Source organism: Aythya fuligula, chromosome 5 (genome assembly GCF_009819795.1).
Source record: "Aythya fuligula isolate bAytFul2 chromosome 5, bAytFul2.pri, whole genome shotgun sequence".
NCBI classification, from domain to species: Eukaryota; Metazoa; Chordata; class Aves; order Anseriformes; family Anatidae; genus Aythya; species Aythya fuligula.
In genome coordinates this window covers 25,268,282-25,295,770 of record NC_045563.1, presented here as the reverse complement: position 1 = coordinate 25,295,770, position 27,489 = coordinate 25,268,282, and the positions used below count along the sequence as shown (strand labels likewise).

The 27,489-nt window shown below is 38.7% G+C and overlaps 2 protein-coding genes across 5 annotated transcripts in view; both read right to left on the bottom strand.

Moving 5' to 3' along the window:
- MIA2 (MIA SH3 domain ER export factor 2) overlaps positions 1-10,567 on the bottom strand; it is a 33,360-nt gene extending 22,793 nt beyond the window's left edge. For 2 of the 4 annotated variants that reach the window (XM_032188636.1, XM_032188637.1), the window contains exons 1-3: positions 3,111-3,203; positions 1,748-1,879; positions 42-63 (exon numbers count right to left, since the gene is read on the bottom strand). In XM_032188636.1, coding sequence (XP_032044527.1) covers positions 42-63; positions 1,748-1,879; positions 3,111-3,131 — 175 coding nt within the window. In that variant the 5' untranslated portion in view covers positions 3,132-3,203. Of the gene's footprint in view, positions 1-41; positions 64-1,747; positions 1,880-2,723; positions 2,826-3,110; positions 3,204-5,284; positions 5,386-5,519; positions 5,748-6,272; positions 7,438-7,769; positions 7,857-9,146; positions 9,281-10,452 lie in introns of those variants that run through there. The other 2 variants (XM_032188635.1, XM_032188638.1) reach the window with 2 other exon arrangements.
- Positions 10,568-16,601: 6,034 nt separating this feature from the next.
- PNN (pinin, desmosome associated protein) lies at positions 16,602-27,383 on the bottom strand. Its single transcript, XM_032188634.1, has 9 exons — positions 27,234-27,383; positions 26,930-27,001; positions 26,064-26,132; positions 24,429-24,501; positions 24,238-24,332; positions 22,114-22,189; positions 20,229-20,384; positions 20,004-20,142; positions 16,602-18,989 (listed from the first exon to the last, which is right to left on the bottom strand). The coding sequence occupies exons 1-9, from the start codon at positions 27,344-27,346 to the stop codon at positions 17,707-17,709; spliced, it is 2,076 nt and encodes a 691-aa protein (XP_032044525.1). The 5' UTR covers positions 27,347-27,383; the 3' UTR covers positions 16,602-17,706.
- Between the last annotated feature and the right edge of the window lie 106 nt (positions 27,384-27,489).

The window sequence follows — 27,489 nt, the reverse complement described above, 5'->3', positions numbered from 1 at the left end:
TTTAAGATAATAATGCTCCAAACTATGAAAAATAAGCTTACCTACATAAAGTCGACTTCTAACCTGAAATAAAAAGAATAAATACTTGAAAACGTCTGATTAATCACTCTTGCATAGTAACTGAGAACAAGTTTTTTAGTTTATGGTTCTATGATCAGGTTAAACATGGAATTTAAGGAATATAAATACAGGTTCCTGTCACACAACCCACTATTGCCAACACAAAGTTCCCAACCCACTATTGCCAACACTTCCCACGTACAACTCTGTGGGAAGTGCCAAATCAGCAGCTGCAGCATGAGGTCTAGTGCCCTAGAATCAAACTACGGGACAAAGCCTGTTACAAATGGCCTGGACAAAAGATGCAGAAGTTGGCTGGGCCAAAGATTTTACAACAAAAGACTCCTCTCATGGCTGGGCCTGGATCATGTCTCTAACATATAAGGAGTCTTTGATTTTCCCTGTTTCTTTCTTATTCAAAGACAAGGAGACCAAGTAAGAAGGGTAGAGTGAAGACACAATTATGCCTATCCTATCAACCCCAAAAGCAAAAAGTCAAACCCCACTGCTTTTGAATAAGCAACTATTCATTCTTCAGAAGACCACTCAGTGCAGTTTTAAGTACGGATAACTGAAAAAGCTGTCAGTAACTTGTAATATCTTGGGCCTTAGTGATAGATCAGGTAACACATGAGAGGAAAACAACACTAACTAGAGTTGCTGCTTGACTCAAGTATCAGCTGAAACTCATCTTTCAAAGCATCTAAAGCAATGAAACATAGTTAAAAATCAAAAACCAAAACAAACTGCTAAGAGATACAAGGAGTAACACAAATTACAGATTTGTTAGCTTAAACAAATATGGACTACCCCTTCCAGACAATCTGAATTGCTGCTGCAGAATAAGTGTTGTTTTTCCAGATCTAAGGAGACGTTAGAAGCTGAAATAAAAATGCAATTGCTCTTATCTGAAAAAAATAAAATGCTACGCAGCCTATTTTCAAACAAAAGTATCATTAAACCCAGCACAAAAAAAAAAAAAGTCACCCTCTGACTACTTAAGAGCATGCAAAAAAATTAAGAAGCTTACTAAATATTGAATTATGGACACTGAATACATTTCTTTAGTAGGGAGAGTTTGGTAGGCAGGTGTTATTGCTCACATCCTTACCCACTCATGACTGAAACCAACCCATACCTCAAAATATCATCTGATGTATGTGTTAAGAGGTTTCAGTACTACATTTCTCCAACACATCAGCTTAATTCTCACAAACTGACAGCAAAATCAGTTCAGTATTCCAGGAAACAGAATCAAGGTCACTGGCTGAAATGTTTTAAAATACCTGCCTTGATGGGACTCCATCCAGATTGCTTTTGCTAAGTTACCTTGGGAAAACCTGAGTTGATCTAGCTATAGCCAGAACAGTCAGATCAGTACATACAGCGATATGTACATCCATCAAATCTCCACATCCCATGGAAATAATTTAAGGACTGACTTTTAAAATCTGGGGTAGATATAAAAAGGGAAAGAAAGAGGAAGTCTTACTGTTTTGAGTTTTATTTCATTTCCTCTACTGACAATGGCCACTCACTACACATCCAAACACTTCCCATCTTGACAGAACAGGCTACTTCCCAAATTTTCTCCTTTTTAGGGGGAATCCAAATTAAATCACAGCAGATTTAAAGTTCCGAAGCATTAGATACCCTGAACACTAACAATTTCAATTTGAACACTTACTGACTGATAACTTCTATACAGGAACAGGAAAATTGTAAAGGCTCCAACAACTGCAGCACAAAACACTAATTCCCAAGGAAAACCATACAGATCAGGACCAGGTCTCATCTCTTCTGGCAGCGAAGCCACAGCCTGAAAAATAAAATCAAAAGTTTTAACTAAGGAGATTAATTTCATATTTAACACTGAGTGATGCAAACAGACATTATTGAGTGATGGAAATAGACACTAGAAGCAAATTAAATCAATACACAAGGCAGTAAGTACAGGCTTGTACTTTTTTTTTTCCAAAAACTCCATGAAATTGGTTAACAGAAGCTTTTGATTTTTAATGTACACATTTAGTAAGTGAAGAAAAAATAGTAGAGATTAAACAAGATATTATGATGATGATGAAATAACGCTGAGTACTTCTCCTTCTGAACCTGCCAATTATGGTATTTCTTTCTTCAGACTGTCTACGTTTTAGTACTCAAATAGTCAATACCAGCCAGTATTTTATGATTTGCTGTTAGAAAAATTGTTTAGTAGGAAGATCTGCTCAACCAACCTCACGCTAAAACGCACAGTCAATGAGTCGGTCGCTGTAAGCACTTACACCCACTCGCGTTTTGTACGTAAAGGGATATCGCTGTTTTCTCAAAGCAAACACACAACCTGCTTCAGGCAGGTGCCATTTACTACGTGCAGCGCGGCTTTAACAACTTAACAACGTGTTGCAGCGCCACGCAGCCTCAGCCCCCGTTCCTCTCACAAATCGCTCAGCCCACCGCTACCTCAGGACAACCGGGGGGCGCAGCAGGGCGTGCGGAAACCCGGGCGTGCTCTCGGTCCCCACCCGCCGCCAGCCCCACCTGAGGCAGGCCGGGACGACGCCGTAACGGGGGCCGCCTCCCTCCGGTCCCCTCCGGTCCCCGGCGCTCCCCAGCGCCGAGGCAGCGGGCAGCAACCGGCCCTGAGGGGCTGCGGCACTCACCCTGCGCGCCCCCTCCAGGGCCGAGCGGCAGCAGCGCCGCGCCGCGTCCCGCAGCCCCAGCCACAGCCCGGCGGCCGCCACGTCCAGGGCGCCCCCGCGGCCGGCGGCCGCCATCTTGGCGCGGCGCGGGCCCACCAGCGGCTCGGCCCCCTTCCGGCTCGCCGCTTGGCAACCGGCCCCTACCACTGCCGCGGGGCACGGGGGGGAGGAAAAAAGGAAGAAAGGGGAACGGGCGGGACAGCGCCGCGGGACGAACCACTGCGGAGTGAAGGGGGGAGCTGCGGCTGGGCCGCGAGGAGGGAGTCACGGCGGGGGGGGGGGGGGGGGGGGGCTCAGCGCCCGGCCCCGGCGCCTCGTGAGAGGCCGGCCGCTGCTGGCGAGGCTTACCTTTACCTCCGCTCCTTCCATTTGCCCCGTGTACCACCACAGCCTTACAAAAATAAAAACACCGGCGGCTGGGCCGCTTCCCTCGGCGGAGAGCTCGCCCCGGCCGCTGTCCCCGCTCCTGTGACCCTGGCACCGCGGGGAGGGGCAACAGGTGGCCCGGTGACAGGCGGCGGCGCACGCCCGCCGGGCCACACGGCACAGGGCTCCTGGCCACCTCCTTCTCCATGAGTTTTTGTTTTTAATTACATTTTATCTTATTTTTTTTCACATAAACTTACTACGATTTATTTTCGTACGTATGCTAAGTCTGTTTTCACAATGCAAGGTGAATGACTTGCATGTGAAACTACCGCCAACAAACTGACAGGTAGAAGGTGGAAGTGCCTGTCCTGATCACATCAAACACCACAAAAATGAGAGTCGCCAAAGCAGCAAACTGTCGATGAGCATTGAAATCCAGCCTGCTTCACTAGAAAGAAAGCAAAACCCTTCAGCTTTTTTTCTCCTAGTCTGTGACTTGGCCAAAATCTATTAAAGTCTGCTTTTACCTGGAAATCGGGTAAAATTAGGCATGGTTTTTAAACTTCAATCACACAACCCAAACAAAGTTAAAACCAAAGTGTCACATTGATAAAGTTTACCATATATACCAGATACCATGTATCTGATATTACCCTTCTGTTTAGAGGGGATAGTGCAACATTGTCTACCCTTTCTCACATTCCCTTGGCAACACTGTTTTTTGTGAAATTAACATCTGGTAAAGTCCCCTTCACTTTGTCCCTAGTGCTAAACTTAATCCCACTTCATTAATTAATTTGCTTTTGATTCCCCCCCAAGCCCACCCTCTCCAGTTTCACTCCAAATCATCTCCTCATCTAGAAGGCCTTAACTTTCATGACTTTTCACTCCATTAGCAGAGTACAGAGCAGACCTGTACATATTTCTCACCTATTCCTTCCCAGACATTATTTCCCATATAAGTTCTCTCCATGAGGTTTCCACTGAATTCCTTTCCCTGTATTTGCCTGGCATCAATCCTTTGGCTCCACCATCCTCAAGCATCTCCCTTCACCTAAATCACAAGAGCCCAAGGCCATCATAACTCTCCCCTCCTCTTCCAAAGCTGTCTCTTCCAGAAACTCACCCCTTCCACCCCAGGCACCTCCAGTCTTGTTTACCATGCTTCACCTTTATCCTATCTCTAATTCCTGTCTCCTGCAGAAGTCCCCTCTCTGTTCCACCCCTTACCCATACCACACATTCCTCAGCTGAACACAGAAGAATGCCCTTTCCCCCCCCCCCCCCCCCCCCCCACCTTTTTTTTTTTCCTTCTTAGCAGAAATATAGAAATTAGGGCTGGGTTGGAGAGACAAACTTGCCTTAGCTTAAAGTGGCAGAAAAGAGGCTAATTTCCAGGTGGAGAAGCAGATGAGGCAATTCTGAAAGGAGCTTTCTGCTCACCTAGCAGAGGACATAGGCAGGTCATAGTGGAGAGAGGCTAGACTAAAACTTCCTCTTTCCAGTTGTACCTTAACCAAGTAATAGGTTAATTAGGTTAACCTAATTGTGGAGGGTGTATTTAGGCAACCTAAGGACTTTCATCTTAAAGAAAAAAATCTTATCCTTGTAATTGAAATTTTACATTTTGATATTTAAGACATCCCCATAACAATCATAATATAAATCATATTTATATTTTTAATATTTCCTTAGAGAAATATTTTAATGCGGTCATGGCTGATGTGAATCTTTGGAAATCAAAGCTTTGAAATTATATTTTTAAAAGTGATGGAAGTATTCTGTTTATTTTACTTATCCCAACCAAGCTTTCTAAGGCCATGCAAATCAGTCCTGCCATGAGAACTATTAATGAAACTCATGGTTCCCTAAAGCAAAAAAAAGTGGGGAGGAAGAGGGCAAAAAAGGCTGAGTTCATCAGATTCTGAATTGCAAACAGAAGCAGATGAACTGCAGTTGCCTTGACATTTTCTTTTTTCCAGCTCTCTTATTTAGTATCAGATATTCCTAGAAGCAAGGGGACTGCAAAGGTTTTATTAAAAATAAATTTTCTTTCCTTCTCTCCTCTGTCAGAAGTGCATTTCAGAACATGGCTAACAACTGGCTTAATTTTGCACCAATTTCCAAAATACTATCACATAAAGAACTCTTACCTTTTTGATAATACTTGTCATTGCTGAAAATACAGACTTTATCAACTCCTTAATCTCAAGAGCATCCAAGCACTGAAGAATCTGATATATCCAGCTTCCTTCTGGTTTGTTTATAAGGAAAACAAACAAACAAAGAAGATTTTGTATTACAGTGGTCAGCTTAATACAGTTCCAACTATTTTTTTTTTGAGATTTCAAATTTGTTTTCCTTCAAATTAGGATTTTTTTCACATACCATTACTTGGGATGTAGCTCTGAACTTGGAAAACGTCATCTGAGAAAGGCTTTTCACCATCAAGTGGTAAATCATCTACTGAGCTAGGTATTTTTTCTTCAGAATTTACTGAAGGAATTACTATTCCATTTGAATGTTGATCACTGTTGCATTCACCGTCAACAGCTCCATTCATTACATATTTCTCCTTTGGCATTTCTTCTAGAAGTTTTCGTTTACTGGCTATTCCTGCAAATAATTCTGAAAGGACATAATGTTTATTTTTAGAGGATTCAACTACCCATTCACAGTTTTTTTCCCCTCAAGACATTAACCTCCACTGAGATTTTGATCTTACATTTTTTAAACATTTTCCTCAACTTAAAGCATCAGAGTGCTTTGTTAGATTAAAAATGTGCTGCAGATTTATAATTTAAGCTATGCTAGTTCAAATCATTGTCTCAGAGTGGAGTTTGGAGGACAGAGCTTTAAAGCAAAACTGGTATTGCAGCGCAGTACATAAATATTAAAGAAATATTATGCTCTTTTTTTTTTTTTTTCCTTCTAAACAGCAGCCTGGCTTTCTAGCTTGAGGGGTTTTAGAAAGCTAGCTGTAATGATATTTTTTTCTTTAAAAACTATCTTCTATTTTGTGGGCTTCTGGGGTAAATTTTTTTCTGATACTTTCCAGAGCTCAGATTCATTTTCTGTGTTTTTGTATCTTGCACAGTCTGTTTTATAATTAATAGAGCAATTACAGATTTTCATACCAACCTGAATGGCCATAGCTGCTTTCTGACTCTTGATTTCTCATTTTAGCTTCAGTGTTTTCCAGCAGTTGCCTTTCCAATATCAGTTCTTGTTCTGAATCGTAAGGTTCAACTGGCTCTTTTTTCCCACCAATTAGTATATCAAAATATGATCCAATGCTACTTGAGGTGCTTTTGGTGTCACTAAGAGTATGCACACTTTCTGGTATCTCCCCAGCATTTGGCATGTTACCGTTTGAATCTATTATTTCTTTTGTATACATTTCATCTTCATCTGTCACTGCTTTAACTGTCTCCTTTGATTCTTTGTCCATGTGTGATTCTTTCTGGTTTAAAGTCTGCATTTCTTCATTCTTACTTGCTTTATCTTCTGTTTCTCTGCTTTGCTGATCTTCCATAGCAATTGTTTCTTTCTCAGTATGCCCAAAATTTAGAACATTACTTAAACCCAAATTGAACCAATTTGATTGGTATTGCTGGCTTTCACTATTTTGTTCTTCTATCAATAACTCTGTGACTGCTGTTTCATGTTCATTATCGGGATGTCCATCCACACCAGAAACATCACGGCTCTCTGGATCATTTTTTTCTGATACAAGACCAACAACCTCTTTCTCTTTACCAAAATACAGAAAGTCCGTCAGTCCACCCTGAAACCAACCAGATGCTACAGGCTCTTGTTCCTCCTTATCATTTGTCTCTTCTAACTCATTTTCAGCAGTTACTATTTTTCTGCCTCGGTAACTATTTTCTTCTAAAGATTCAGTAATTGCTTTTAAGTTCTCTTCATCATTTTTACTTCCTGTGGTAAACCATCCTGCAATATTGGAAACCATCCAACTAGACTGAGCTGGAATGGGTTTTAATGGGAGACTGTTTTGAATTTCTGGCTGCTCAGCGTCTTCGTTTCTATTCTCATTTTCAGTAACCAACTTTGTGCTTGCAGACTCCTCCTGACTCTGAGCTTCCTTGGAATCATTTCCAAAAGCTGATTCAAGTCCTTCTTCATTTTGGTTGGAGTCTCTTATATGATTTAAGAGTTCATTTTCTTGCAGCTTTGATTCTGCATCAGATGCTGAATATTCACTTTCTTTGTTGGGGTCATGTAATGCACTGTCTTCATTTTCAAAAACATATTCATCTCCATCAAGACAAAGGAAATCAGTTTCCTAAAAGAACAATATTAACTTTTAAAATGCTCTAGCGTATAATTTTCTACAGTGCTGTGTAACAAAGTAAAGCATCTTTACTCTCTTCCTCTGTGTGTATGTATAGTCTTACACAAACTACTGTAAGTATTTATATTATTCCTAATGCTTCTATAACATTTATTAGATAAAAAGTTATCTTAGAGAACAATGAACACAAATGGTGCAATAAGAAAGGAACCATGTTTTGAATTATCTGAAAAAAAATATATGTTGAAACTTGAGCTTCTAACTGGGTATTAGATTTTCAATAGCTGTGAACTACGCTGGAGAATCTGGTGATGTTGATTTACCTTGGTGAGCACTTCAACTTCTTCTACAATTAAAACTTCTTCAACCTTCACAGCATCTTTTGGGAAATATCCAAAATCTTTTCCTTTCTGTAAGAAATATAAAAGGAGTGAGAGCACTTACACGGTAGTGGTAAGTATATGATATGCTTGCATATATGCTAGAAAAGTATGAACAAACAGTAAGTTTATAGGACTGTCCTCCACCTCCTTCATTTTTTTTTTTGGTCAAAAGTGATTTATTTTTCCTTCACTAACGTGTTCCATTTGCTACTTCAGAAAGCAAGAAGAATATTATTCCAACTATTATTTTCTGTAGTCTTAACAGTCCTTAACTGAGCACAGTGTTATGTACACAGATGGTCTCTGCTAGCTCCTAACAGGATTAGATGCAAAATTTCCATTTACTCAAGTTAGAGAACAATAACACCTTAATAACTAATGACCCATAAAAAGTTACAAGGAAAGTACGATGTGAAATCCAGGTATGAGACCAGGTGCTGCTGAAGAGAAAATGGCAATGAAGACAACACTGCAGAACATAGATGATAATGGCCAAAAGAATAATGCCAACATAAGTAAGAGTCAGTCTGACAATGAAACCAACTACTAGCTTTACAACAAAGCACTGCACATAGCCTTTAATGGAGGAATACACCTTGGACAGCAAGAAGGAATGAAGTACCTGCAAAGATACTCTAAGATGCAGAAGGAATGACAGAATGCCACTGTTAACCAATAAATGTCATACATCATTTGGGAAAAACAAACAAAACAAAATAAAAACCACCATCATAACTGATGTATTCTGGTTTTGAAACATTTACACTGTTTTACCAGCAGTTGGATTTGGATTGGTGCATCCACTGCCTTTTATCTATACCTTAACTTTAACTATAGCATAACTTCAGAGCTGTTCTAACTACATTGTCAATTGTTCCAAACCATTAAATGTGTGTGATAACTTCTCTGGGAACTTTCCCTGAGCACTGAACTGTGAAGTCATGTCCCAGTCCTGAATTGCCGATCAAGCAACTGTAAAATCTCCTTACCTGCAGACCTGTAGGTAGGTACCTGGCTCACTAGACCTGAAGGTTTTTAAGGGAAAGAGATGTAATCATTCCAGCCAAATGATTAGATGAAGGAGTCAGAAAACTTGGATTCTGATCTTGACTTTGTTTCTCCATGAGTAATCTATGGCCAGATTTGATTTTCCCTTTTATAGAAAGATATCAACAATGACCCATCTCCCAAACATGATGTTGATCCACAACTGGTTAATGTTAAAAAAAGATGGAAGATCCCTAGAAGCAAGCAGACTGCTATTACAATGCTATCTAAATTATTTATGCAGAAAGTCTATCAGATTTAAGTACTTACACTTCCTGTCCACAAATTTTCATTTTTCCTGGAAAGTTTGGAGTACACAATTATCTCCTCCCCTGTTTTGAAGTTAAGATACCGGCAATCAGGCCCCGAGTAGTCTGTAGTGGCTTGAACTCTGCTCATTGCCGCTGGAATATGTAGGAAGAAAGAAACAAGTAAGTATTGTAGCCACTTTGTCTGAAGTTAGATATGTTATTGAAGAAGTGTGTTATATAGATAAACATTATATAATTTATATACATATTTATATATATATATATACACATTTATAATATTATATTTCAGAAATTGCAAGTTAAATCTAGCTGTAATTGCAGGGATTTTGTCTGCTATTTTGAATTTATTAATATTATAAATAAAATAGTTAAGCTCTAGTAACAGAAACCTAAACACATTGTCAGAAACAAAATTTACAATTCAATTTGAATGACTTCGCTTTCTAGTTGTCTCCACCTCTATCTCCTATCATAAAAATCATGGTTTATCTATCATAAAAACCTCTACTGATGTGCTCTAATCAGTTTGGTGCCCATTCCACGTGCTGCCCTAAGACAGATATCCCTGAGCACCCAGAACCTGGTGAAGTTGGAATGGCTCAACAGGAAATAAATCCAGGAGCATTCTGTAGAATTCTCAGCATTCTGTATGGAAATGTCTTTATTTATTGTTGTGTCCCCCCCCCGCCCCGCCCCGGTGTCTCAGGGGCTGGTCTGACAACTTCCTGCAGAGCTATTTAATCCCCAGGAACTCCATAACTAGTTACTGCTCTTCATGTTAAAGAAAAAGCTACATTACAGTATCTTTAGAGAAGGATTACAAAAAACAAAAACAAACAAAAAAACACCAGTTTGCTTAGAATAGAAAAAATACAGTATTGGAGAGTAGGTTATGAACCTACTGTAAACAAAAAATATGTTCTTTATTAGTATATAGACTACCATGTACGTTTAATTACCTTTGTAATTAATTCCCTGTAAGGAATGAGTTAAAATACTTTAAAGTTGTTTTATGCTGAATTTTTGAGGAAACCTGAGAAAAAATAGCTATTAAAGAGTTTTTCATTTTAACTGAATGTCAATCTTTAGATACTTGCACAACACGATCCCTTAAGTAGGTTTTTCAGGAATATCTTTTTTGTCATTTGAAAAATTTAAGTCTTTTTTCATAAACTTAGTATATAGACAACAAACATTTTCTATGGCTACTCATTTTCATTCAGTGCTTCGTTCCTAATCTCAACTTCACGGTCTGTAATAGCTACATATATATAAAATCCTTTAGAAAAAAGATTTTTACTTACTCTCACATTCCCGATCTCCACACTTCTTCCATTCTGAAAGTACCTTTGTACTCTGCAGACTTGTTATAAATGAAATTACTAGCAGCAAAATTCTCTGATCCAATATTCTTGACATTTTTGAGTAAATCTAGAATGCACTGAAACTGTGAAAACTTAATTCATTTGCAGAGTACAAGAATATTCTACATTATTTTTCTTAGCCTAACAAAAAAAAATCGCAACTGAAGTTATAATCCCATTTCCCTTCTCTCATCTGCCAAAGCAAAAGTACACTATGCTAACTCTGCTAATAATCTGCCAAGTCAGTTGTCCTGATTATACGCATGTGTTTAATAATTAACTTAGTTCTGATAGCTAGACTGATGTTTTGAATACAAACAAACTAGTTTTAGCCACATAAGAATTCAGCCACCATCAGAGAGGATTTTTGCTGTCAAGTCTACAGAAGGCTCTGTTCAGGGAAATTCAATATCAATTCTAATATTTTTTTCTGGATTATGGGATTTTTAACATCCGTTTTTAAGTTGAACTACCATTTTTAAACATCATTTCCACATCATATAGCACAGAGCAATGCATCAAATCTAAGCAGATATGTCCTGCTTTATAAGAAATACCTTCTGTTTCTAAGCAACCTATTACCCAACGGAGTTATAAATAATTTTCTCAAATACAGGCTATGCTTTAAAGTGGTAGTTGTGCAGGAAGTTGTACACAGCTTATATAGATATGAAGTTACACTATAAATGCAATCCTACAGAATGATTTGCTTTACAAGTAAGCTTTGCTTCAAATGCTTCACAGCATTGCCCCAAACATCCTTGGTCGACTATGCACGATACATCTTAGGGCCTTCACCTTTCATTTCCAGCTCTCCGACATGGGGTAGCCTCTACCCTCGCCGTTCCTGATAGCATCCCAAGAAACCATATTCCCCCCCAAACTGATAATATTTGCTGTTATACATGTATGCTTCCTAGCAATCCTGCCCCTCCTTCTGTCTTGAGCATGACTCACACAGACTTTGCTTTGCTTTTTCTTTCCGTGAACCTAAGCTGTATCTTACTTGCAGCATAGTTCCCCTCTCTCCTGCTCCACAACCCAAACCTGCCAGACATGGATGCTCACTATCTATAAGCCAGCAAACAAATCGCCTACAGGGGGCTGGGAGAGAGGGCACAAAGTGCGCTGCAGCCAGAGACGCGTTGACCAGCAATGTCCTGTAAACAAAGAAATCACAGTAGATGACGTCCTCCAGCTGCAATCTAACACTTTGTCCCCTTCCTTTGCCACATGACCTGATAGCCAGACGGGCCTCTCCTATGACCCAGCACACCAGCTGCCCCTGCTGTTAGGTAATCCACCAGAGAACCGCTGCACGCACCCACCAGGGCAAATGCATGATAGATCTGTACCCCAGCACTCTCCCCGGAATAGTTTTGATGGAGTCCCATCCCCAGTTATTTCTCTCCTCCACTCCTCTTCTGCTGCTTAGAGTGCCTGAGAACCTTTCCTGAGGTCCTCCAAGTTTATCTGTAGGAGGTGAAGGGGAGGAAAAATAGAATGCCAGGCAGCTGAAACATCAGGCCGTTTCTTTGCATTTGTGAAAAGATGGACAAGTTTTTGGTTCCCCAAACTGTACAGAGTAGGACAAACTAGTGAGAAGGAATATATAAAAAATTACACTGGGGAGTAGGAAGAACTACAGAAGAATTTTATATTAGAGGGATTGTCTATTACCAAGTGTCATACAAAAATCAAAAAAAAAAAAAAGGACAATTTTTATCCTGATAAGGTTATAAGCTGGTCAGAAGAGTCTTTCATAATGCTGAATACCGACCGTGGAACGTAAGGCAAAAAAACAATCATGGTCTTAGAAAGTTTAATAGTCCCTTTCTGGCCTTGGTAACCAAGAGGTGATTCACAAAAAGTGGTAAAGCCAGACATTCTAACATCTAAAACTACATAGGTCAGCAAGTTTGTGTCAGAGGGCAAACTGAAGGACCCACACCTTGAGATCTACACATTACATTTGTCAAAATAGCTCTCAGAATGGCTGACTCTTCATATGGACACACAAACGAATTCTCAGGTCTTTGTATGGAGATGCTATAAATGGAGTAGCTAGGATGAATTGCAGTGTTTCATCTACATCTGCAGTTTTCAAATTATTCTGGGCCCTGGTTATTGTGTAGCTTATTCTCAACAATCATCATTCTAGGTTTGAAGCTGTTGAAAGGTTGATTAGCAGTGTTCTCTCTCTCTTTTATTTGTTCCTCTAATACAACTTCAATAACAAAGTACATTCATATCAAATATTCTTTTCTTCAGGGTGTAAAACTCACACTTGCAGATGTTATACAAATGTAAGCTGTAATCACCCTTGCACTAAAGTCAAAGCTAAAGATACAGGGGGTTTATCATAGCTGCCTCCCAAAGGACAAAGTTGAAAACTTTACAGCAGGTAGAGCAAGATTTCACTTTATTTGTTTAGTGAGTAGAAGTTGGACACTTCTGCAGAACTGAAGCAACAGAAGTGAAGACTATTATATATGCAAAAACAAACAATGCTAATGAAAAAGATCTAATTTGAACAGCTTTCCTTAGAACGAAACTATTTTGTTGGAAATCTTAGTAACTATAAGCATTAAGCTTATAACTTTAGTTATAGGTAGTATAGTAACTAGTAACTTTAAGCATTAAGCTAGAAATACATAACATTACATGTCTTGACATGTCATAAATTCCTTCTGACATACTAAAATTCACAGAAGAATCAAGTCAGAATTAACGGTTTGATTTAAATCAACTGATTAGTATGGCTCACTGAATGACTCAAGATATGATCCTGTATAAATACAGAGATGTTGCATTTCCTAGACCATTCAGGATCTGCATGAACCATAGAGATCCCAAAGGAGATCATAAGCAGATACAAACTCTCTTAAGTACATAAAAATCAACAGCTATTTTATAACAGTATATACAGTTTTGATTATATTTTTATGATAGCACCAAAAGGTTACATACAGAATGTAAGGTTTCACTGTGTATAATATTGCACAAATACATGGAAGGATACAATTCATAACAAAAAACATTTGAAACACAGTTCTCTTGACTTGAGATGTTTGCATTAAAATGCAGATCAACTTTAATATGGAATCTCATGTTGTTTTTTTTTTAAAAAAACAAAACAAAACACTTTTTGGCATGACAACTATCTTTTAAAATCTAGTAAAACAAAGGAAGAGAAGAAACACTAGTTCACTCACTCTTCTTCTAGTTAAATATAAACATGTAACAGACATTCTTTATTCAAATTTAAACCATATTTTTAGCCAGGGTAATAAATTGTAAGAAAAAGCCATTATTGCTTCCCTATTACAAAAAGGGTTGCAAACATGACAACTTCGTGTGTTACTTGAAAATCATGGAACTTGTGATGTACTACTTTGAATCTTGATAGTACTTTCCTAAGCTTTGAATGCCTCACGCTTCGCTATACATTAAAAGGCTTCACGTAATAAGAACTGCCTGAATGAGGTTTGTGTAAAACAAGGGATTTTCTACGCAACTCAGATGAAGGGGGAAAAAAAAAAGGCAAAGAGCAAAGTTGTATTCTCCAAAACACAGATCTCTATGTTATGCATATACACCACTGCTGCAGCATTTGATCACATCATAAATACATATAGGATTAGAAATGCTTCTTTGAGCAGGGAAGCTCATTTTAAAGATCTGGGACACACAAAATGAAGATGTTTGTCCTGTTGTGCAACAGCAATTATTACAAAATGAGCAGCTAAATCTGGATCCCAGAATTATAACTGTGGCCTAACCACAAGACCTTCATTTCCTTAGGAAGAAACGATGCTGGAGTTATCTATTTGCAAATTTACTGATCTTGGAAATTATTGAAGTTTACCCATACCTTCTTTCTTCAGAAAAATTACTTTCAAATTTCCTTACTTACAATGAAGCTGTTCTAAGCACAAAAACATGTAAGTTTCAAATAAAGAAGCACAAATTTGAAGAAGTGTACCTTTTATGCAAAGTCATGCTTCAGCTTACAGTTCATGAACAATCTGCATAAAATCTACTCTGACAAGGACTCCACGTGGAACATCGTGGAAAAACACATTCTTGGAGACTTCCAGCTTACTGCTGCCAGGAGTGAAGAAAATTGAGACAGGTAAATGGTATAGTCAGTGCACATACATGTAGTATAACAGCACTGTAACAAAATACACCAATCCAACTCCTCTAAATTCTCATTTAAAGCTAGAGTGGACAATTTGATGCAAGCACTCCACAAGACACGCATAGATCTTACATGTTACCCACTCATATAAAACATCTCAACTTCATTATTAGTTTTTTGCCTCTTTGATTGTTTTTCTGTATTACTTGACTGAAAAGAGACCAAGGTATTTTTCCATTGATCTCTACTCACCACTATGTGGGAGTGAAATAAAACATTTTAGTAATTTCCTACTTGGATGGTATCTGCACTTAATTCTCAGACACAAAACTATTACATTCAATTTTAAGACCTCATTTGATACATTTCTACTGCTATTTGAAATAGACTGGGAACAGAAAGGAAATTGTACTCAGGGTCTCAGTATTATCCACAACTTTGTTTCAGTGTAAGAGGAAACACATCTCTATCCAATGCTTTAAAATTGTTTGGCTCAGATGAAGTGACATTGAGTGTAACTAAATTACTAAAAATACAACTGCTTTTTAAAGACAAGGGTCTTTATGTGGTATTGTGCTAATAGTACAGTATTATCTTATACCACTACTGTAACAGAATATTGGTTGGAATATAGGTAGTTTTTAGAAAACTTGGTTCTTATAAATTTATCATACACTGACATTTATATGTTGCACTGTGCTGCTTGGATTTGGCAAAACTATTTACAGCACAGCGTAACCATGGCAGTTAAATTTCTTCAAATAAGCATTAAACTATCAAATACATCACCTGCTTTGTAACTTGGCAACAAAATTCCTGTATTTTCACCTTGTCAAATATATATTCCTGCCTGTAATACAACCTGAAACAAGAAACTTGAATGTAATCAATCCATTCCCTAGTTTAGTTACCAGCACCCACCACACTTATTATAAACCTATGCAGCTTCTGACCAGCCGCCTACTCCAGCTTAGTATAATTACATACATATATAAATACCTCTATATTCCAGCCTAGTATAATTACGGTATTAGCTATTAAAACCTGTACAATAAAACTACAAAAGGTATCATTTAACACTGGATCACTCAAGCTCAGAGTAAGAAACCTTAAAACATACTGTTAGGGATATCAACAACCAAGTAAATTAAAATGATTTCCAAATGCAACTTGAAATTTGTATGTTTCACATTTCACACCCAGTGACATTTACTCAACTACTCAGTGTAAGAATTTTTCCCAATGGTAAACCACTGTGTTTAACATCTTAATAAAAAACTTGAACATTTTGCTTCCAAAAAAACAAAAATACATTAATCTACCACTTTCCCCTGAAGGGAAGGGAAGCATGGTTGAAGCCTACCGACAAGAAGTGAAAAGCAATCTCACTTGTAGAGCTGCAGAGGCAAATAGGATATCAAAGCAGGAAATGGACTGAAGAATGAGTAACATAACTGGTTGAGAGAAGGAAAACCCAAAGAGCTTTCACACTGTTTAAATCTGTCATGAGAGAACATTTCACTTCATCCCTTGCTAGGCACACTTCTGTAAGCCAGGAAGTTCAGCACTTCAGAAGTCTGTCACTACTCTGAGTTCAGAAGAAAAGTCCAAAAACTAACATCCTCCCAAACTAGAACTATAAAGAAGTACACCGTGTTTCAGGAAAAAAAGGGCATACACATGGCATTTGATGCATTAAAGCCAGCCTATTGCTCATTTCAATTCTGAAATCTTTCCAGGACTTCCTGATCTGTTGTTTGGCACATCAGATTAATTCTCTTACTGCCCAGACAGTCCAGATTATAACAGTGCTTCACGTTCAGTTATTAGGCATTAATTACAGTCTTTAAGAATGATTTTAGATACAGACCTATGGTACGACAATCTTTAATTGTACAAAGGCAGTACACCTATCTTAGAGAAAAAGACATGGGCATCAGGAAAGTAGTCTACAAAGCCACATTTATTTGCACATGTACAGAACAGAGCAACAGATGTTATTGTTTTCCATACAAAATTATATAAAAACAGTATTCACCTTCATAGATAACACCATACCACTTTGTATTGTATTAAATACATTCAGAAAACATTCTGTCACACACACGACATTAGTTATTAGGTAGTCCCAGGTAACTCCAACACTGCAATGTTATTATTCCTAGTGGCATGAAGGGATCAAAGATAAGACTGTAAATAAAAAAGAGACTCCTTGTTGGGAAGCAAGCTGAAGTCTTTCCTCCACTGTCCATCAAAGCAAGGGACATCATTAAACATAGTAACTACCTCCAGAACATAGATGCAAACACTACCAAAGGACCTGCAGAAGGCAGGTAAGAGTGGTATTCCAGACTGCCATGAGCTATCTTGGTCAGCATAAAGTGTTCACATTTAATCACTGCTTGCCTATGGGTAGGAAAAAGTTTCATAACTGGAACATAGAGTTGAATAAAAATTTGTGATTACAGAAGAAAGCAAAAAGGCATAGATTCAAAGCAAATACTTTTCCTTCCTATCTAGCACTGGAGAGATTACTCTCTTTAGAGGAGTCTTAAGATTCCCATTCTTGCAAGGAATAGAGGGGAAAAGCAAAATTTTAAGTTTCCTGCAACACTGCCTCCTTACATATGATCTAAAAGGGGAATTTAAGTGTCAACAGGACATCTCAATTTATTTAAAATGCACATTTATTTCTACAAAAAAACAGTTTATGATACAGAAGAAGTGATCACACCAACTTAAAGATTTACCTATTAAAATATACAGAGGATCTTAATGAGTACAGGATATTTAAAAAAAAAAAAGATGCAAAGGAGTGTTAATCTTTTATTTTTACATTTTCAGGAACTTCACATAATTTTGGTAGGTAACCTTTTACAAAATTATGTAAAAAGTACAAGAATGCCTGGTAAACAGTCTGCATTTTTCCAAAAGATTTTTTACAGCATGCAATTCTTAAGGCAGCCTTCTCCTCCTCCTTATAAGGAATCCTTTCAACTCAAATAATCTTCTGCTGCAAAGATTAGGCTAAGGAAGCTTGGTCTCTTCTGTTAACGCCTTTTGTCTTTCCTGTCTGATTTACGGTCTCTTTCACTCCGTGAAGTTCTCTTGCCTGACCGACTACTTTCTGATATAGATCTCTTTCGGTCAGATCTTGAACTTTTATCCTTTGAGCTTTTTGTATCTCTACTCCCACCTTTTGAGGACTTGTGACTTCTATCTACTCCTGAAGCATCCCTTCGCTTCCTATCTGCGCTCCTCCTGCGTTTTCTGTCTCTGTTATGACCTCTTCCTCTGCTCCGACTTCTACTTTCACTACTGCTAGAACTACTGCTGCTACTGTCCCTACTAGTACTTCCACTTGTAGTGCTGCTGCTGCTGGAACTACTCCGACTGGTAGTGCTGCCAGTGCTGGAACTACTCCCACTAGTAGTACTGCTTGAAGTACTACTGCTACTACTGCTGCTGCTACTACGACTATGACTCTTAGTTTTGTTCCCTGCCCTACCCCTGCTTCTACTCCTAGTCTTAGTTTTAATTTCTATGCTCAGTGTCTGACTCTGCTCTGTCTGTGCCTCGACCACCTTTACAGACATGACAGCATTTTCATCCTTGTCTGCCTGGGGCTCTGCATCCTGAACGGACTGAGACAACTGAGGTGACTGTGGCAGTGGCACAGACTGCGGCTGACATGGGGCCTCAGCCACAGATTCTGGCTGAGCTTCAGACGCCTTCTCCTGTTTTTCTTCAGTTTCAGCTTCAGTTTCTGCTTTGATACCTTTCTCCTTCTCAGGAGAAAGAGCATTACCCGATTTTTCTGGCTGAGCATCACACTCCATTTCTGTTTCCACTTTGCCATTTTCATTTTCTACAGGTTCTACACTATCTGCCTCATTGATTTCAACCATATCCTGCTCATTATCCGCTGGCTGAGTATTTTCATTTTCCTCCTTTACAGCTGTGACCTCTTCATGCTGACCATCCTGTTGCTTGTCATTTTCCCTCACCTCAGCAGCCTCTTCTACTTTAATCTCCATTTCATGTTTCTGTTCTTCCTCCTCCTGTTCTTTCTCTGCATCACTATGCCCTGAACCTGTTTTTCCCTTTTCCTCCCCTACCTCCTCCATTTCTACATCATTGTGCTGATTACCTGTCTCCAACTCTTCCACCTGCTGAGCCACCTTACCCTCTTCCTGCTCCTTGTTCTGTTCTTGCTTCTTTTCTTCGTTCTGCACCTCCTGCTGTTCTTTTTCCTTCACAGATTGTCTTCTGGGCCTGGCCTCCATTTTGTTAATCTGCTCTGCAAATTCATTGCGCCTGCTTTCAAATAGTGCTGGGGGATAAAATAACAGTTTCAGACAGGTAATTGGAGAAGCTGAAGTCTATTTTCTCCTTAACTATAAGCTAATAAGTTATCAAATTGTTTTAACTTAAGAACTGCATCGTTATTCATTCTGCAAGCCATTCATGCATAATGAAGAAGACCACTGGTTAACTTAATAAAACAAAGCAAGTTGAATAATCGGCTTAGCTGAGTATCAGAACAGTAAAATCCTAAATCTAAGCTAACAGTTTTTAAACTTCAATAAAATCACTCCAACAGTGTGTCAAAACAATACCTACATTCCCTGGTATATAAAAAGGTTATTCTTCCTAAGGTGATCAAAGGACACTAAAAATCAGCAGAAAGCAGATTAGACATTCAGAAAGTTTTAATAATGTAAGCTATTCAGACAGGTGAGTTAGCTTCTTTTATCCCCCATCCCAGACAATGAAGAAAACTGCTTTAAAGAAAAAAAAAAAAAGATAAGCTCCATTTAATCAAAAGAACAACAGGACTACCATCACCCGCAGTGTTTTAAATTGTTTTGCAAAAGGAAAATATAGTCGTCCTGTGAAACAAAGAAATGAACACACATTAAAGGTAAAAAAAAAAAAAAAATTAATCATAAACTTCTAGTACTGTGCTCAAGACAAAACTTCCCAGCCCTCTATAAAGAAACCTGCATTTCCTCGGGTCTCCAATCCATCAAAACAGCCTTTTTTAAAATGGAAGTTGTTGCACTGGCATACACCTAGATACTAAAGTTAACAATAAGGACATTTTAAATACATACTTCTGAGTTTATGTATATTCCTCTTGACTTTTTGTAAGAGAATCAGAGCACAACCAACAAAATTAAGTCACTGAAAAAGTTATATTGTTATTTATGATGACCATCCATGCAAGAATATATACTTTGTCCTGAGCATGAAATTACTGTATCTAAGCACAAAGACTTAAATTTGTGCAGACACCAAAAGAAAGCAAGAACAAAGGCAGTCTTGTATCTTAAAGACCACTTACCATTCATCTTTTTCTGTGAATCTTCCATCAACTTCTGTGTAGCAGGACACATTCTGCCAGGTATGTAGAATAAGTGAGGTTTTGTCTTTGTCCTTATGTATTTAATTATTTTGGCGTTATGTTCATTCCATTCTTCTTGCTGAGAAATTAAAGAAAAGACCTTAAGACACCAAAGAAAATACATTCTAAACAAGAGAAAGATTTGAGAGCAAAACTAGGACTTACCAACTGAGCAAGCTCAACCTTTTGTTCCAGTAACCGCAGCTCTGTCTGTTTAGCACGTCTTTCTTCAAACAGTTCTCGCCTCTCATTTTCAACTTGCTTTCTTTCTTCCTCTGCTTGCACTTCAAGTTTTTGTTCAATTTCTTGTCGTCTTTTTTGCTAAGATAAATAAAGAACTACCTTAATATTTTTCCTAAATCAAGAAAAGCATTCTAGTTTGGTCTAACTAAAATTATTTAAGGGCATTCCAAGAAAACAAAAACAAACAAACAAACAAAAAAAAACAAATAAGGAAGTCTACTAAATTACATGTAATGGAGGAAGAGCACCATTGTTTGCTGGTGCGTAATTTTTTTGTGGTGGTTAACTATAAATTAATGTGCCCCTATGGCTATCTGCCTTTCTATCACTCACTGTGGATTTGAATTTTCAACATGACCTGTAAGATTTTTTTTTTCAAATGGTAGAGAAAAATAGATTTCAGGAACTCTGCCTGGAGGGAAGAAAGACAATAAGCAAATGAAGAGCTAAAGGCTGATGTTTGTGACCAACAAAATAAATGACACTGCAAATACTCTGAGTACTGTTGTCACTAATTAGAGGATATTAATTATATTATTGTAATGCAGGAGGAGTGTCCTGTCTCTATGTCCTAGACAGCCATATGTCCAGATTATAAAATAATTGCCTAAAAATTTATATATATAGTTTAGTGCCTGGACAAAAAACAGCTGTGTCATAAATTTCCTTGGGCTTCCACTTTGACTTATAGCAAGATTTTATGTATGAAGAAAGCAACACATTCTCAGAAATATGCTGCAATGAAGAGGAACTCCTCAAAATCTTTTTATGCAAACAAACTAATATGAAGTATACCAGGACTCCGTATTTCCAGACCATCTCTTGCAATAGCTTCCTATTATAAGGCAAACAGGCAACAAAGAACTTTGGTCTTCTTCAAGCACTACAGTGCTAGTTAGATAAAGCAGTTGGATATCCAAATACTGAATCTGGGGGTAATCAATATCAACATTGCAAGTCAGCTACACTAAAGCCACACAGAAGAGATTTTAAACAGATTTGTGTCTGCTTCCACAAGACCGCTGAAAGTAGTTTTTTTTTTTCCATAAACATTTAAAACACTGTTTATAATCTATAGGTTACTGTTAACTGAATAATCCATTTAGTTTAACTGTAAGAAATACAATGACCTTCACAATTCAAAAGGTCATACTAAGAATAAAGTTACCACCATCCCAGATGTAAGTTTTTTTTTGAAGTTACCACTAAGCTATGCAAAACCTTTGCTTCTGTACAATTATATATTCATTTATAAAAAGAGTAATGCTTATTATCTGTACTATGGGGCAAACAGCCACTTGTAGTCAAACAGAAGGCATAACAATGCCATGCCTTTCTGTATACTTGACTATAATTTAAACACCCAGAACACATCAGGGTGGGCACTGATTCAGCAATACCATTAGTCACAGAAATAGCCTACGAACAGTAGTCTACCTGATTAAATTCCAGGTTATTTTGAAATGTTCCTAAAATAATGTCAATAAAAAAGAAAATCTATTTTGTATTTTAAATGTTTTAAAGATGAACTGAAATAAATAAATAAAACCCCAAATATTGCCTTACCACTTCTGCAATGGTCAGAAGGCATTGTAAGGTCATGAAATTATGTTAAGAATGCCTTTCCTGCTTTCCCACCCCTAATTCCACTAAATTAAAGAAAAGAAAAACCCTTTTGCACTCTTAGCAATTTGCTACACCTGTGACCCACACCACAGGAATTTTCATTCCTATTTAAAGCAGCTTAATCACACCACTTTGCTTTATTATTTACAATCAAAAATTTGATGAAATTAAGAATAAGTACCCTCTCAGTAGCAACTGTGGACTCCTGCTTAAATTTTTGAAGAGTGCCCATCAACAAGCCAAATATACGTCGATTCCTGAGGGGAAAAAAAAACAAAACACAACAAAAAGAAGTTTGAGTTTCAGTTCAAGTACCAAGATTTTTTTTTTGTATACACAATCAAAGAAACTTTCCCACCTCAGAGATGTTTATTTTTAAAGGCTTAGTACCAGTCAAGGCTGCTAGCAATAGAACACAAACTGACTGTGCCAACAGTTGAAGATATAATTTACACTGACATATCATGTTTTGCCTAAGAGCAAGACACAGCTCTTATTCGTAACGCAGCACACTTAGCACTGGGAAAATCAGGAGCCTGCACATTTCACATATGAGAAAAACAACACTAAGTAAATATGAAAAAAATCCAAAACGCGAGAACTGACAAAAAGACTGAGTAAATACAGTGTGAGGAAGAACACTCCCACCCCACTAAGAGGATTAAGGAGAAAAGGAGCCACAAGGGAGCAAAAGATTATCTGCCACAGTCTACCTAATAATATCTTATACGAGACATTGAACTGTCGGATGAAACCACAATTGCTCTCATCAAGTTATCAGTTGTTTTGAGAAAATTTAAAGTAAAATTCTTAAGGAATTCCTTTCTTTCAAACAACTAATTTGCTGAATTTCACCTTCTCTTTCTTTCTATTTAACCTCAAGTAGTGCTTTTACAGCAAGAAGCCGACTTTCTTAGTAGTTGCCTTGACCTTTCACACAGTTAGAAAAAAGAAAAGGGTTCTCTTCTCTCAGTACCACAAAGCTCAACTGCAGTGGTACATACCTAGCATGGAGAGGTAAAGGTACTTTAATGGAAACAAAAATAATAATGGATAAAGAATGGAAAGCTATGGATTACTTGGGCAAGAGTATGACATCCCAGATGGACCTGAGCAAAACCAGAGTCCACTGGATGCTGTCCTCCTGAAGAACCTCTTTCTACTATAAGTCATACACAGAGCAAGTGGTTATTTTTTTTACCCTTATCTACCCAGAAGACTACTGAAATGGAAAATGCTAAAACCTGCCATTCCAAACAAACTTTATGTGCCAGAAACTCTATGAAGTCCACTAAGGATTCTGAAATCCTTCTGTAAGGAAAACATTTGGGAGTAGGTGACGGAAGCAACAGTCTGTTAGTTATGTTGTAAACTGCAAAAAAATCAACTTAAGTGCCATTTTTTGTACAAATTAATCTCTGGTCCTTATGAGAGAAGCTTGCTATAGTTCATTACTCCAGCCCTCACTATATTTGAAGCATAAGGTAATATGGCACAAGGTGAGCTGCAGACTGAAGCAGGCAGAGTCCAAGATGTAGGATACAATTGCAAGCTTGCTTCTCCAGCACCTCTTCCCAACACAACTACATCTCAATAAGAACTTTAGCAGTGAGCTACCTTAACACACACAAAAAAAATCTAAGAAAAATTATATAAGTAGGAATAATCTAAAGAAAAGGAGGCAAAAGGAAAGCCAGACTGTATGCACAAAAACAAGCCTGAAAGTATTAAGAGAAAAGAAACACATGATGAAACTACTCTGCAAAAAGGAAAACCCCACACCCCAAAGCTTTCTTCAGTCAACAAAATAAGTACTGAAGAATCACCTGTCCTGACTTTATAACTGGTCTTTTAAGATGCATCTTCACTAGGTTCTCTAGGTACTTGAGGAACAATTGGTTACTTCCAAGACACGCTTACAGAATTTTCTACAGTGCAAAGCACAACAGAGTGGATGTCCCCAGATTCAAATTCCCGTTTTGTTTCCTATTATAGCTCTCCAAAATGTTAAGTTGCCAATGAAGTTGTCTTAAAGATGACCCATTACAATAACACTAGCAAACTTACATGTATTCCTTTAGAGATTCTGCTCCTCAGGCTATCTGCCAACTACGTGAAATGAATGATGCATTGTTACTATTTTTTTTTTTTTAATTGAAACCAAATTTATACCATTTTGGTTCCTCTTCAACCCCGTATTTTGATATATGACACCATTTGTATATTTCTTTTCAAATCTAAAACTATTTTCTAGACTACCACTTAGAAGCACCACCATTAGTTCTTACAAGAAATTTCTACATACCTTTGTTTTCCTTTTTCATCCATATTTTGATCTTGTATTAGGTCTCGACGTGTTCTCTCTTTGGAGGTAGCAACAACAGAAGATGGCAACGCAGGCTACAACAGCAACAACAAAAACTACTTAGTTCATGTTCCAGGTAAGCATGTTTTTTTTTTTTTCTTTTCTGTACAGCCCCTTTTGTCACCTATTACCTTTTTAATATCATCATCCTCTGCGTCGCTTTCTTGGCGTGATTCTCGTCTTGTCCGGCGTTCTCCGCCCAGCCTGGGGAGGAAAAAGCATTAGTGGTCATTGGAAAACATATTTTAAGGACTGCACCTATTCTAACAGTAGAAAATACAAGTCAGCGTGTATAGTTAGTACAACCAATGATTCCAGTAAAATCTGTCATTGGAGCAGCGAGGAGGTAAGTAGAGCTTTTGCAGACAGGATGTTGGTGTTAAAAAAAAAAAAAAAAAGATTGTGACAAATGAGAAAAAATGGTTGTGACACATGAGACAAATGAGAAAAAATGGTTTAACTCTTGATCCAATTTGCATAGTGAAGTTAAAAAAAGGAAGAGCCCACATTACGACCTTATTTAACTTTTGAATAGTTCCCTTTTTCTTTTTTTCCAGAATCTCTAAAATGGTTATTTGTGTAAGGAAAATATAAGAAGTATTTAAATGCATTAAGATAAAGAGGTCAGTATGATTTTTTTTCAAATTCAAAATGCTACTGAAATTATCTACCCGAATACCTGGAAAATGGGTTAGGGCAGACAGAGTACTTAGTTGGGAATTGAGTACTTGGAAAAGCTGAAGTTTTTAAACAAAGAACAACAAGGCAATCTGTAAATAAAAGTTATTTTCAGCCTTCACTCTCATCTTTGTGGCATAGCCCTTTATTACTGGTAAAGCCACTTCAAAATATTCATTTTGTATAACTCAAATTCAAAAGCAAGCCTTGCTTTTTCAAGAACTACCATTGCATGTAAGTGGTCTGAGAATGCAATTCACTATAATCAAAGCCACAGTCGATGGATTTGCATCCAGTTGTGAAAGCTTGAAATCTGAGTCTGTTGTCACTGTACGCATTAAGGTTAGCAAAAGGGAAACCTCAGTAATGATTCGATTTGTGTCTACTGTACAACAAATCCAGGCTACTAAGCAAAATGTAAGCAGATGGTACACCAAGTAAAACAGAATTCCGTAAGTTTTTAATCACGCTTTTAGAATCTGGCACTTAGTTCCATAAGTATATTCAGAAAACTCTGCCCAATACACTACAGCCTGCAACAAAAAGGTCTAGTAAGTTAAAAGGGGAGTTATCAGTAGGAGGGACAAGGGACAAAAACTGCTTTACCACTGCATTAGAGAAAATACACAGGAGAAAAGCACTCTTCATTAAAGCAAGTGGAAGACTTTAACACCTTTGAATTTTGAATCTATTATAAACACACAAAGCTCTTGAACTCCCCACACAGTTCCCTCCCCCAGTGATTCTAAAGACAGCACAAAGCCTTGAATCTGGTGCAAACTAAATTGTGCATTTACGTCTCATCTCCATTGTGCAAGAGTATTTGAATTATTATATCTATATATTGACACTCTAATCTCTACGTTACTAAGAATCTTTATAGTGCCATAGGATTTGGAAAGATTTCACCATAGACAATTGCTATAATCAAAAAACATTTCTCATGTGTCTTTTACTGTCTTCTTCAAAGATTACATGTTAAAGTCAGCAGTTATAAGATATTTAGAATTAAGAACTGCTATTTAAGTTTACTGCTATAAACTCTCATTCTAATAACACAAGTTCTCTACATCAGTTTTTGCACCTACCTACTGGATGCGCCTTCAAGATCCCTCTGTTTGGCTGGGGGTCCTCCTCCACTATCCGAGAATCCACGCCTAAAAAACAACCACTCCTGACCTCAGAACAAGCCATAAGTTTTACTCAGCTCTGTAATCACATGGCAATTGCTACAATAAAGTATTTAAACATAATGTTTGTTGAGAAACTAATTTAAATTTGAATTTCTACACTTATTCAAATGAGTAGCTACACTCAAAGAAGCAGCTCCATTAGGTTCAAGTATTCCCATTTGTCAAATTTCAGAATTATGACCTATACAACAATCTAATGTTGAAATTTAACAAAAAAAAAAATAAAATCCACCACATAAAGCATTAAGTAGGCATCCCTGAACAAAAATCAGTCCTTCATTCTCACTCTACTGGGGGTGGAGAGGGAGGAGGAAAAAAATGGAAAATCCACAACAAAACACAAGTGCTTTTACTATCACTGCTTTGAAATTCCTGTTGATTTTAACTCTTTATATTCTTCCTAGAAAAGCTATCAATTCCTTCATTACAGAGATGTGTCAAACAGACAACGTCCCAGATACCCCACACAATGCCCCCCCTCATTTCGAAGTTCCACCTCAATTTTCAGGCAAAGGGCTGAAAGCTTCGGGAAAAACAGGCTTCAGAACTGGTGCAACTCAGAACGAGAGGATCCCTTAAATTTCAGTGCGTGATACAGAACTCCAAATGCCCTTGGAGGCCTCCCACCCAGCTTTCGTGCCTGCTTGCTAAAACACCGACTCTTCAGAGCTCACAGCGAGCAAAGGGACCGGGGAAGAGAGCAAACCATCGCCGTAGGGAAGGATAAAGGAACCCGGCGGCCGCCTCCCGCGGCTCCTTACCTTAGCAATAAGCTCCCTCGCCCTCTACCTCCACCAGGGCCTGAGAGGGCCAGCAGTCTGTTCTGAGGGGGCCTGTGGGAGACAGCACCGTCAGCGGGCTCTGCCCGGGAGCCCCCCGGAGACCCTTCCTCCACAGAACCCGCGGGGAGCGGGCACCGGGGCCTCCCCGGGACCCCTCCTCAGGCACCCCCCGGGTGGCCCCTCACGGAATCACCTCCCTCGCCCCCCCCACAACCGGGGGGCCCCTCAGGGACCCCCCCACAACTGGGTTGTCCCCGGGCCGCCCCCCCCGGGCCCCGCTCACCTCACATCGTTGGGGTCCCTGCCCGTGAGCTTGCGGATGTTCTCATCGACGTGCTTGAGGCTCTCCTTGGCCTTCTCGAGCTGCTCCTGCAGCGCGCGCACCGCCACCGCCATCCCGCCCGCAGCGCGTCGCGGCCTAGCCGGGGCCCAGCGCGAGGCACCGCTGGGTAACGAGGAGGCCCCGCCCAGGCCGCAGGGCCCGCCCGCAGCCAATAGAAAGGCGTAAGGGGAAAGGGAACGCCCCTCGGGGGAGGCCC

What these genes read in the sequence shown, in the direction of transcription:
- PNN (XM_032188634.1), bottom strand. Translation starts at nt 27,346, where the DNA reads ATGGCGGTGGCGGTGCGCGCGCTGCAGGAGCAGCTCGAGAAGGCCAAG. An exon ending in CGAGGGAGCTTATTGCTAAG is followed by an intron (nt 26,133 to 26,929) that starts GTAAGGAGCCGC and finishes GTTGTTTTTTAG; the next exon opens with GCGTGGATTCTCGGATAGTG. An exon ending in AGGTTGAGCTTGCTCAGTTG is followed by an intron (nt 20,143 to 20,228) that starts GTAAGTCCTAGT and finishes TTAATTTCTCAG; the next exon opens with CAAGAAGAATGGAATGAACA.